The sequence below is a fragment of the Paroedura picta genome, chromosome 11 (genome assembly GCF_049243985.1).
Source record: "Paroedura picta isolate Pp20150507F chromosome 11, Ppicta_v3.0, whole genome shotgun sequence".
Taxonomy (NCBI): domain Eukaryota; kingdom Metazoa; phylum Chordata; class Lepidosauria; order Squamata; family Gekkonidae; genus Paroedura; species Paroedura picta.
The window spans coordinates 59,503,465-59,515,505 of record NC_135379.1 but is presented as its reverse complement, the minus strand read 5'-3'; the positions used below and the strand labels follow the sequence as shown (position 1 = coordinate 59,515,505).

Sequence of the window (12,041 nt, the reverse complement as noted above, 5' to 3'; positions counted from 1 at the left end):
AGGAGGGGCTGAGAGAGCTCTGAGAGAACTGGGACTGCTCCACCCAGCACCCTTCAGGTATCTCATTGTAGCTAACAGTTGCCTTCCCTTCCTCCCACAACAGATACCCAGTGAGGGAGGTAAGGCTGAGAAAGCTTTGAGAGAACTGTGATTGGTCCAAGGTCACCCACCTGGCTTTGCATGGAGAAGGTCACCACTCTTAATCACTGCACCAAGCTGCCTCTGACCCAAGCACAGCACTTTATCTAGGAGACTCACAATTCTTAGGACAGCTTCGTTTTTTTAACCCTGAAGGCTAGGATATAATTGATCAGGTATTTTTTAATGGCGTGAGCCATGTCCACTTGGCGCAGCCCACAACAATGAAAGGAAAGCAATATCAAAATGGCCAACTTTGCTCAAAGCAATATGCTTGATGAATGCCAAATAAGCATGCCATGGTCCAAGGAAAACAGCTCGAACAGGGGTTGTGGGGAGCATTTTCATTTCTACCTCATATCCCACTTCACCAATCTTCACTGTTCTTGGGTAGCCTGCACAAGATAGACACGGGGCCTATTTTATTATTGCTCGACCAAAGTATCCCATAATGATTAAGCCTGAGGTCCTTTGGGCACCTGGAGTATATCATTTACACTTGCTGGCTGTCACTTGTAATAACAGCCCAGCGAGGAGCTAACTCAAAGAGAATTACATCCTGTTCTTGGGCAGATAAAAACATCATTAAATCCGGAAATATCATACTCAATCCAGTACTCTGAGATTCCACTCCAACGGGAATAAATACAGATTAGCAACCCGGCTTCTTCCTCTGAAGAACGTTTATTGGACTAGGAAAAAAAACAACAGGAAATAGAAACTCAAACTGTTGGTGTCCAGTCTATTAAGAAAATGTCGAAATAACGATAAGGGGTTCCAAAAGTATGAGTTAGTATGTATGATGACTTGGCATGCTCTTAAGCCTGCTAAAATGCATTATGCTTCACTAGTGTCATTACTCGTGATGACAAGTCGGAATACTTGGGGCTACCCAGCAAATGGACTGGCGACAGTTATGCTGTACTCTTCATCCAAGAATTTGTTGCTCAAAGCTGTGGTGGTAGCCTTCCAGTTTTGGCGTCCTTCAAACAATTGGGCAAGGTCACGGAGGATGATCCCTGTTTGAGCAATGGGCGCCTGGAGCATGCTTGTGATCTTCCAGAGAAATCAGGTCAGCTAGGGTTGGAACTGGAATGATGAAAATAGATGAGAGACCTTGAGAATGTTCCTTTAGGCCAGGGGGCTCCTGGGAATTGTAGTCTATGGACATCTGGAGGGCCGCAGTTTGACTACCCCTGCTTTAGGCTGTGCTTGTGTGCTTTGTTTGTATGGCATAGCCCGTGTGAAGAATCATTCCATGTGCAAGAGAATCCATACGCAAAACAGCAGAGCAAAGATCCCACACCCCAAACAGGCAGGAAAGGATGGAAAGCTACACTGCCTCATGGGCTCATATTCTCCATGAAGCAACCATTGGCGAAGATTATAATTTTAAAATAATTTAGAGTAACAAAAAATTACAGCAGACCAACTCAATTCTTGGTAGTTGCTGTTTTTTTGCCATTAAGACGCAGGCTTATGCTGATTTCATAGCTTTTCAAGGCAAGAAATGACGGGAGGTGCTGGGCCACCTGCTTGCCCCCGCCGATTGAAAACAGCATTTAAATATCTATTCCTCCCACACCAGATCAACTCTATCCGTTGCAGCATCACTTTCCCTGAAGAAGGACCATCATTCCCTTCGCAAACAGGATTACAACTCTAATCAAAAACCAATTTCCAGCCAAGAGAACAGATATATCATTATATTCAAGAGCCGGGGGGGGGGGGTATCACTTCCTTGCTTGAACATTTTCCGTCGCATTCAGCCGATCCTCACATTCATGAGCGAAGCTGTTTAAGAAAGCGGAAAACGAAACATCACAAGCAGAGCAGCTTCTGCTGGCCTCTATTATAGTCCTCTTAATCATAGAATTCTAGAGTTGGAAGGGGCCCCCGAATCAGTCTAAAGCAGGGGTAGTCAAACTGCGGCCCTCCAGATGTCCATGGGCTACAATTCCCAGGAGCCCCTGCCAGCGAATGCTGGCAGGGGCTCCTGGGAATTGTAGTCCATGGACATCTGGAGGGCCGCAGTTTGACTACCCCTGGTCTAAAGTATCCAGGATAAGTATCTGTCCAGCTGCTGCTTAAAGACTGCCAATGAGAGGCATCTCACCATCTCCTTACGCAGCCAATTCCACTCCAGAGCTACTCTGTTGTTGAGAGCCAGCTTGGTGTCGTGGTTAAGAGCAGAGGTCTCTAATCTTGAGAACTGGGTTTGATTCCCCACTCCTTCTCCACATGTAGCCATCTAGGGCAGTGGTCCCCAACCTTTTTATCACCGGGGACCACTCAACACTGGGGACCACTCACCAGGGACCACTCAACACCTTTTACTGAGGCCCGGTGTGTGTGTGGGGGGGCGGTAGTTTACTCCTCTACTCTCAACCACTGCCCTAACGCTCTCTGACTCTGATCGCTATGGTAATGTTTAAACATCCCTTCAAAATAAGATACAGACACGCCACAACAATGAACATAAGGAACATTTTGTTTTCATGGAAATTTTAACTCACGACAATGACAAATCAATGGGAACCCTGAGCTTGTTTCTCTGCAACGAGATAGTCCCGTCTGGGAGTGATGGGAGACAATGACACCCGAAGTGTGTTGTAAAGGGCCGGGGGGGATGAAGTAAAGGGCCGGGGGGGGAGAAGGCGTCCTTCGGGGCCCACCTCCAATTAGTCGAAGGACCACATGTGGTCCACGGCCCACAGGTTGGGGATCGCTAATCTAGGGGACCTTGGCTAGTCACCATTCTCTCAGAGCTCTTTCAGCCCCACCTACCTCGCAGGGGAGGGGCAGCAGAGGTGTTTGTGAGCTGCTTTGAGACTCCTTCAGGCAGTGAAAAGTGGGGTACAAAAAAACAGTTCTCTTTTCTGAACATGATCCAATACTGCCAGATAATTCAAGTCAAGTAAATGCCCTTTCCACATTTTTGGTACAGCTCTAAAGCACGTCTCTTTCCTAGATACCGTAGCATGGTGCCATGGTTGAAGTGTCAGATGAAGACCTGGGAGACGCAGGTAATAATCCCTGCTCTTGCCATGGAAACTTGCTGAGTGACCTTGAACTAGAACGCAAACTAACCTAACTCGGAGAGCGCATGTGAAGATACAACGGAGGAAGGGAAAGTGGCACTGGCCACTTCGGACTTGAATGGCCACCGAAGCAACCGAAGCACGTCAAAGCGCACAAGCCTAGTTCCTAGTGCAGAGAAAAGTGGAGATATGGGTATGTAAAGGAACATCAAGATGCTGCCCGCTTACGGCAATCCCAGCAGGGGGCTTTCAAGGCACAGGTGAAGCAGAGGTAGTTTGCCATCCTCTGCAGATTTTTCCATGGTGGTATCCTTTCAAAGTCCCAATCCTGCTTAGCTTCTGTGACCCGACCAGATCGGGCCACACAATGCTGCCCCCCCTCCAATAAGGTGGAGCTAAATCAAATCAAATCAAATCAACCAATCGCCAAATCCCATGCGTGCTTACTGAGAAGTTTCTATGGCTTCATTGTTCCCAACCATCCTTTCTTGACCTTTCTACCATTGAGAAACCCCTGAAACATTCTGGGAGTGGTGGGTAATAAATTGAATTAATGATGATGATGATGATGATGATGATGATGATGACCTAACTTTTTACATTCCAGCAGAAAACAGAATCAGACCCACACCCATATTTCAGGATTGTGCAGTTTATCAGCACAGTATAGTTTATCACCAGTTTGCCACCCCCTTTCTCCCCAAGTTTAGCCCAAGTAACTTCAACCTTTTTTTTCCGCCCAGAGAAGCATGAAGTACAGCTTTCCTATTATCCAAGAATGTAATAGCAAGAAATGGAGCTTAATCCAACATTTCTGGCTGTTTTTCTCCTTTCCTCCCATGAAATGAGATAATTTTATCCAACAGCTCTACACAGTACAACACAAAAACAAACTTATTTCAGCCTGATGAAACCAAAATTGATTTTTCACCCCTCAGAGTCATTAAAAACAAGAACAGGATATAATTTTAAGAGTGAATTGCCGATAAATCTTCCAGCCGTCATGTAATTTAACATCTTTCCTACCTTGCTTTTCCTTGCAAGCTCAAATTAGAGAGTCTAAAACAGAAATCTCAGTTCTGCTCTTTGACCTTCACAAACCGTCAATGGCTCTCCCTCCTGTTGAAAAGGAGGTCGAACTAATCAGGCAATTTGCTCAAAATGAAGAAAAAGTGGGAGAGAGACCTCCCCTTGTGTTCGCAACACTGAAAACATATTTGTTTCAGCCAAGTGAATACCGCTTTTCCCTTTATCTTCTCCTAGTTTGAATGTCAAAGAGAAGAGAAATTCACTATCTGTGAAGCACACAGCTCTAGTTTCCTCCATTACTGACATATATCTCTTGCTTTGCACATTGAAGACAATCCCATTAAACCTCGACTGCCGTATCTGAAAAGACCAATGCAGAAAACGTCATGGGGCCCATTCATTGGCTTTTTGAGTGTGTCTTTCCTGCCAGAACCTGCACACTGAGAAAAACCTTTCCCAATGGTGTTCAACAGGCATGAGAAACCACTGGTGGACTGTTTCCATATAGGGAACTTTGCTGTCCTGGCTCCTGTGTGGGAGAACAAATCCTGGGCAGACGAGGTGCATCGGGCTAAATGCTCCCCCATGTGGAAGCAGGAACAGGCAAGGCAATGTGCCCCGGTTCAAACTCCAGCCTGCAGCCTCCAGTGATGAAATGGTCATGGAGATCCGGGGGGGGGGTGAGGAGGACAGGATGCAGCTCCAATAACAACTAATCTCACACTCATCTTGGTCTCATTTCCATGGCTTGCTAATGTTAGGGAACGGGGCATCAAAAAACTTAATGATGTTGGACTCAGCAACAAATTCCTCACAAGAAGATCTCTTCTCAACCCTGGGGGCACCTTTGAAATTCTGACACAACACAGCCATCATGACCCCAAATGGTTGTCGTGCTTAATTTCAACCACACAGTGGAAATCCTATTCCTGTGGTGACAGCGGCTGCCAAACCAACGTTAAAAATCCTCAAATTTTCATCAGCCAATAAGTAGCCTTGCTAGGCTACTTAGACTTGCTAGGCAAAAGAGAGCCAGTTTGGTGTAGTGGTTAGGAGTGCGGACTTCTATTCTGGCATGCCGGGTTCGATTCTGCACTTCCCTACATGCAGCCAGCTGGGTGACCTTGGGCTCGCCACAGCACTGATAAAGCTGTTCTGACTGAGCAGTGATATCAGGGCTCTCTCAGCCTCCCCTCCCTCACAGGGTGTCTGTTGTGGGGGAGAGGAAAGGGAAGGCGACTGTAAGCTGCTTTGAGACTCCGTCGGGTAGGGAAAAGCGGCATATAAGAACCAACTCTTCTTCTTCTACTACTTCTCTATTCAGTTCTGCCCACTTTCTAAAACCCTTCATGAGTGCCATGAAAGGATTTAATCACTTTTCAGTTTCCAGTACTTCTACCCTTCTGATTGATTGAGGATTCCGGCCAGCCAAGTAGAAAGCACTTATGCCATCTCTTTCTTTCCCCAGACATATCAGATCAATGGAAAATTTCAGAGCAGTTCCCCAAGTGGACCATTCTGTGTTATCTAGAAAGGCTGGCTTTTAGCTCAGGCACATGGGAAACAGCTTTAGCTTAGTGTCAACACATCTACAGACAGAATTGAGAACAGAAAAAAGTGTGAACTTGCTGAAATACATCAAAAGTCCAACAAAGGTCACCATCTGAGCACAGCAGAATCCTTCCTTGAAGCACACTCACTGTGGGACTGCGGAAGGCGAAATGGCACCTTATGTTTGACCCTAGGCCAGCCACAAGGAGGGCTTTTTTGGCATCCTCATGGTTTATAAGCTGGTTTATAAGCAACTGTTTCTTCTGGTGGGAGGGGTTCCTATTCCGCACACTTTTTGCTCCTTCTAATAGTCAATTTAATATTGCAACTGTTGAGTTCCACCATATTTCCCCACAGTTTAAATCTGCAGGGAGATACACTGGAAATAAACTACGGCAATATGAAATTGACCAACAGAGGGAGCAAAACATGTGTGGAACAGGGAGAAAAAAAAACAGGGAAAATAAGAACTTACAAGTGAGGGAAAAGAGCATGCAGAAGAGTCTGGATTTGTAGTTAGACTCTGTTTCCTGCTGACAACATAACTTCAAGGTGCACCTCCCAACTCACAGGGGTAATTATGATCAAAATAATGGGGGGAGTCTTAAGTTCTCTGTCTCTTGTGGTCATAATTTGACCTTAAATGGGAGCTTTGTTCATGGGAGGAGGTGAATTCTGATCCAGGCGGATTTTCAGATTTAAAATGCTCCCAGCCTCCCTCCAGCACTCCTTGGCCCCAAATCCCAGGTGCGTTCCCATGCTGCGAAAGGGAGTCAAGCCCTGACTGCTACCCAAGGCCATGAGAGACATATGGCGAGCAACTGCCAGCCTCCCCAGGGTCACATAGTCAGAACATCGTTTAGGCTACCCGGCTGTCCCAGGGACTCTGGTTAAAAACACAACATCATAAAGGCACGATCATGTGGCAACATTCATGAGAAATTCAAAGCTTCAGAGGCACCATGAAATGCGTGGCGGCATGAAAATTTTGCCAATTTTCAGTGGGCCTAGAGATCTCCAGGACTTACAGCTGATCTCCAAGGTACAGAGATCAATTCTCCAGGACCCAAGGGCAGGCTGGAAAGGCTGATCCTATGGCACTATGCCCTGCAGAGGTCCCTCCCTTCCCCAAATCCCACCCCCAGATCCCCAGGAATTTCCTGACCCAGAGCTGGCAACACTAGCTGCATAACAAAACCCACAAAATTAGAATAGTTTGTGGGGGGTTGTTTTCATGTAAAGCAGCTGTCCTCAGCTTTTTTAGTGCTGAGAAACCCCTGGAATATTCTTCAGGCTTCGAGAAACCAAGGAAGTGATGTGATCATGCAGAATATAGCTGGGTGCCATAGCTGTGTACATGCCCATTCGGGGCCCCTTCCCTTCCCACCCCCTCCAGGCCCATCATTGCAGGGGAGAAAGAGGTTAACATGACCATATATAGTTGTTGTTGTTATTGTTGTTATGTGCGAAGTCGTGTCCGACCCATCGCGACCCCCTGGACAATGATCTTCTAGGCCTTCCTGTCCTCTACCATTCCCCGGAGTCCATTTAAGTTTGCACCTACTGCTTCAGTGACTCCATCCAGCCACCTCATTCTCTGTCGTCCCCTTCTTCTTTTGCCCTCAATCACTCACAGCATTAGGCTCTTCTCCAGGGAGTCCTTCCTTCTCATGAGGTGGCCAAAGTATTTGAGTTTCATCTTCAGGATCTGGCCTCCTAAGGAGCAGTCAGGGCTGATCTCCTCTAGGACTGACTGGTTTCTTCGCCTTGCAGTCCAAGGGACTTGCAAAAGTCTTCTCCAGCACCAGAGTTCAAAAGCCTCAATTCTTTGACGCTCGGCCTTCCTTATGGTCCAACTTTCACAGCCATACATTGCAACTGGGAATACCATAGCCTTGACTAAACGCACTTTTGTTGGCAGGGTGATGTCTCTGCTTTTTAGGATGCTGTCTAGATTTGCCATAGCTTTCCTCCCCAGGAGCAAGCGTCTTTTAATTTCTTTGCTGCAGTCCCCATCCGCAGTGATCTTGGAGCCCAGGAAAATAAAATCTGTCACTATCTCAATTTCTTCCCCATCTACCCCATCTATTTGCCAGGAATATATGGTTGTATTACCCGATAAAAATTTAACAAATTTTTAAAAATATCTTCAAAATTAAATTAACTCCCACCCATTTGGAAAACCCTTCCAGGGCCATCAAGAAACCCCAGGGTTTCATGAAGCCCTGGTTGAGAAAGCCTGACCTAAAAGTTTAGTTTTAATGGGGCTTCTTGTCATCAAGTGGCTCCTGCAGCCCAATCGTGCCCTCTTCTCATGACCCCAGTTTCTTGAGAGTTATAGAAGTATTTACCCATGGGACATAATTTTCCCTCCTTGTCCATGATGTCCACAAGGTAAATGGGGAATAGTATTTTTCCTTTGATCCCCAGGTTCTAGTTCTTAACGTTCTATGAAATTTCACAGAAAATCTTCAGAGATAACTCCCCAGGTACAGTGAATCCTAACCAGGAGGAAGCAAGAAGAAACTCCCTAGTTGTTGCTCCCCGCCCCCACCAGAGGCCTGTAGTAGCTGTCCAAATCACTAGCTACAGACACTTGGAGGCTTCTGAAAATGTGTACTGTGGACAGAAAAATCATTTTCCCCATGTAACTACATATAGCCAGCCACCCAATTAAATGACTTCTGACAGTTTCCTGCAACCTAGACTTTTCAGCACAGCTTTAAATATATATATTTCCATCGGAGTTGTGCAACTGCTGAGCAGGGGAAAGATAAGCAGACAGCTTGAAGAAAGGAATTGAAACCTAGCCATAAATTGAAAATCCGGGGGGAGGGGGCAAGAGATGGGGAGAAACTGATGGCACTAAGCCAATAAAGCCAGTATCTGGCCAACCTTAAAACTAGCTGGAGCAGTTCAAACGGGAGGGATTCAATCTAAAACAGGTTTTAAGAATCCATCTTTCAGAAGCTTGGATAAAGCTCTACCAGAAGATGAACAATGGAAAGGAGGAATTATTGGTTTCACTTGAGGGTGTTATTACTCAAGGCAGAAATAGCATACAATGTAGGGAGCTCCTGATACCTGCTGAACTTTGGCTTTTAGGCATAGATCATAACCACAAGTGAAAGAAATATCAGCTATTTTCTAATGAGCCCACCATATAGTGGGAAACATGCTTTACAGAGAGCTTTGCTTCAAAGATCATAGACCCCCCTGTTCCTGTGGTGAACCTTCGTTTGCACTGGTATGAGACACAGGGTAACAAAAGTCAGGAAATTAATTGGCAGTTTCCCCAAAACCATTTGTTGACCACTGGACTTATTCTGTATTTGGGCACTCCATGAACACACATGGAGCTGCCTTATCGGTCCATGGAGGTCCGTATTGTCTACTTAGATTGGCAACAGCTCCCCTGGTCACAGCAGAGGACTTTGACATCGTGTCCTACCAGATCCTTAACTGGACATTCTGAGGATTGAACTTGGGATCCTCTGTATACAAAGCAGAGGCTTTTCCAATGAGCCACAGCCTCAGCACCGTCCCATGAAGATATTGACATTTACAGTATGATCCTCAGTAGAGTTACACCCTTCTGAGTTCAATTGATTTAGAAGGGTGTGTACGTCTGTTTAGGATTGTACTAACATGATTGCATTTTGACACACAGGTCCTCAACATGGTGTCCAAGGGCAGGGCCAAGTGGAGCTTTTACACAGTGAGGCTTCTGATTGGCCACTGGAGATTTGATAGGCTGTCCACATTTAAAAAAAACATTTGTTTTGCCAACAACTGACTTCACAGCACAAAGATATTCACTGTGGGCCTATGCATCACTATGACCGTTTATGCACTGGAGGTTTCATGCTGGGTTGCAGGCTGGAGTTTTAGTCGTGGCCCCACCTCTTCCTGCACCCACACGGGGGAGCATTTGGCCCAGTGCACCTCATCTGCCCCCTATTTGTGGTCCTGCACAAGAGTTGGGGCAGTAAAGTGCCCAGTGCATAAACGGTCTATGCTATGCTAGAATTCCAGATGCCCACAGGCTTGAAAAGGTTGGGAGTGCATGACATACACCATCCACCAAGCCTTGGGGGTTATTTATAATCTATAAAGTGGGAAAATGTTCCGTATAGTTAACACACACACACACACACACAAATGACATAGCTTACAGGATAAATTCTGTTAAGTTGCACCATTTTCGAGAGTCCACTTTGTGCATCATTTCTTCAAAGGATTTTCCACACATGGGCAACTTCTGCAGCATGAGGGATTCATTGCAAACAATCCCCTGCTGTGCACCTAGAGCAAAATAAATCAACAAAGGAACATGCATAATCAGCCTCTCGAGAACAACGAGTAAGACACTTGAGTGCTTGAAAACACTCACGAAGCACAGATAGCCCAATTTTTAAAAGATGGTTTAACTCAGGTGCAGTGCAATCCTAAACAGTTAGATCTCTTTAAGCTTGAAAGCAGGAACTTCTGCTCTGGGTGGCACTGCTTGTTTGTCATGGCTGATTTGGGCACTGTAATGGTTGCAGGCGTAGGACGCTTTTCTCTTGGTGGCACAGCAGGTTTCCATCTCTATTATTCAACTAAAAGGAACTCAGAAATCAGAGCAAACAGTTCTTGGCTAGATAGATCGGCCCGTAGATGCAAGTCTGCTTGATATATCAAAGTTCTACCTCTGGACTGTTCACAAAAAGCCATTCCCATGCAGCCAAGCTCATGCAGATCACTCATAGAGTGCAGTCCTGCGATTCAACCCCTTGAAATTGTAGGTGGAAATTTGTATCCCTGGAAGTATTTTTCAGAATGTCTATTAACAGGTGGGACAAAGATCCAAGACAAGCTCCAAGGCACTATGCCATGTTGCCGGTTTTGCATAGGAAGTGACATCATCACACAAGCAACTTCTGAGTGACGCCCTGGTATCTTGGCAAAAACTCTATGCTAGGAACCAGTTTTACCACAGTTTTTGCCCAAATACGAAAGCTTCACTGGTGAGATGATGTCACTTCCTGTGTGATGCTGGAGACATGGCCTAGGCCTTTCTCTTTCTAGTGGTAAATTTCTCTCATTCCCTACTACTTTCCAGGAGGGACCTAGCAACCCTAGAGGGTAGTTGTGTTAGTTCTGCAATAAAGAAGCAAGATTCGAGTCCAGTAGCATCTTAGAGATGAACAAGAGTTTCAGGATAGAAGATTTCAAAAGTCAAAGCTCCCAAAGCAGCCAAAGCTCTTGAATCTAGCTGGATTTTCCAAGGTTCTGTTTTGCACATACCAAAACTGAGTTATGTGTGTTGTCTGTTTCAGACAACACAGAGACCATGTGCACCAGGAGGTTTGAGGGTAGCATACCCCCCTACTTGATATGGAGACCCTGGTATGCATAATAAACCCAAGACCCAATGTCTGAGAAGGAATAACATTATTGTGGATAAATGTTTAATCCAGTGGCACTTTGTTGGCAAAATTTTTATTCAAGATATAAGCAAATATAGAATCCATTGCTGACAGCAGTTATCCAAGACCCCACCCTCACGACCCCTACTGTGGATAGTTGGTATCACCCAAAAGTCTCTGCGTAACATGGAGTTTGGGTAACAGACTAATATGTGCTTCATCTAAGTATTTTTGCAGGTGTACCTGATTTTTTTCCAAAGAAAGCAGAAAGGGAGCCATGAATCAACTGCAGCTGACTTTGGGCAACTCAGTAGGCCAAGGGAGCATCTGACAAGCCATAACAGATGCATTACATTGCACACTCTAAACTCTCACCACTGCCGTAAATATAATTTCTTTTATATGTGTGCATCTGTACAGCCTTTAACAAGCAGTTGACAGTTCACCGAGAATGGGAGAAACAGAATTGCCAGTTGTCTGTTAAGATTTTCACTCAAACTACCTCAACTAGGTCATGTGTTGTTTTATTTTATATATATGTTGTGAGCCGCCATGAGCCAGCTCATCTGGGAGTGGCGGAATAAAAGTCTAATAAATAAATAATAACATCAATGATTTAGCATCAATGCTGATTCCAGAAATGCAGAGGAGGGAAGCAGCGCACGAACAATGCCTTTGAACATTTACTATCTTGCTTATTATGTCGCGCAGTGCTTATGAAATTAGCTTTGTTCAACAAAAATGATGCACACGTGTATTGGTGATCAGATTTTTTTTACACAGATAGCGAAGGCATCTGATAAAGGGAGCTTTGACACTGAAAAGCTTATACCGCATAAATCTTCTTCGTCTCTAAGGTGCTGTTGGACTT

General features: G+C 45.3%; 1 protein-coding gene across 2 annotated transcripts in view; it reads right to left on the bottom strand.

Annotated features, from left to right (window-relative positions):
* Positions 1–12,041, bottom strand: part of RAMP3 (receptor activity modifying protein 3) — a 49,279-nt gene that overhangs the window by 17,874 nt on the left and 19,364 nt on the right. The window contains exon 3 of one of the 2 annotated variants that reach the window (XM_077303456.1): positions 9,935–10,064. The exons of the other annotated variant lie outside the window; for it this stretch is intronic. Within the exon in view, the coding sequence (XP_077159571.1) occupies positions 9,935–10,064 (130 nt within the window). The remainder of the gene's footprint in view (positions 1–9,934; positions 10,065–12,041) is intronic. 2 annotated transcript variants of the gene reach the window in all.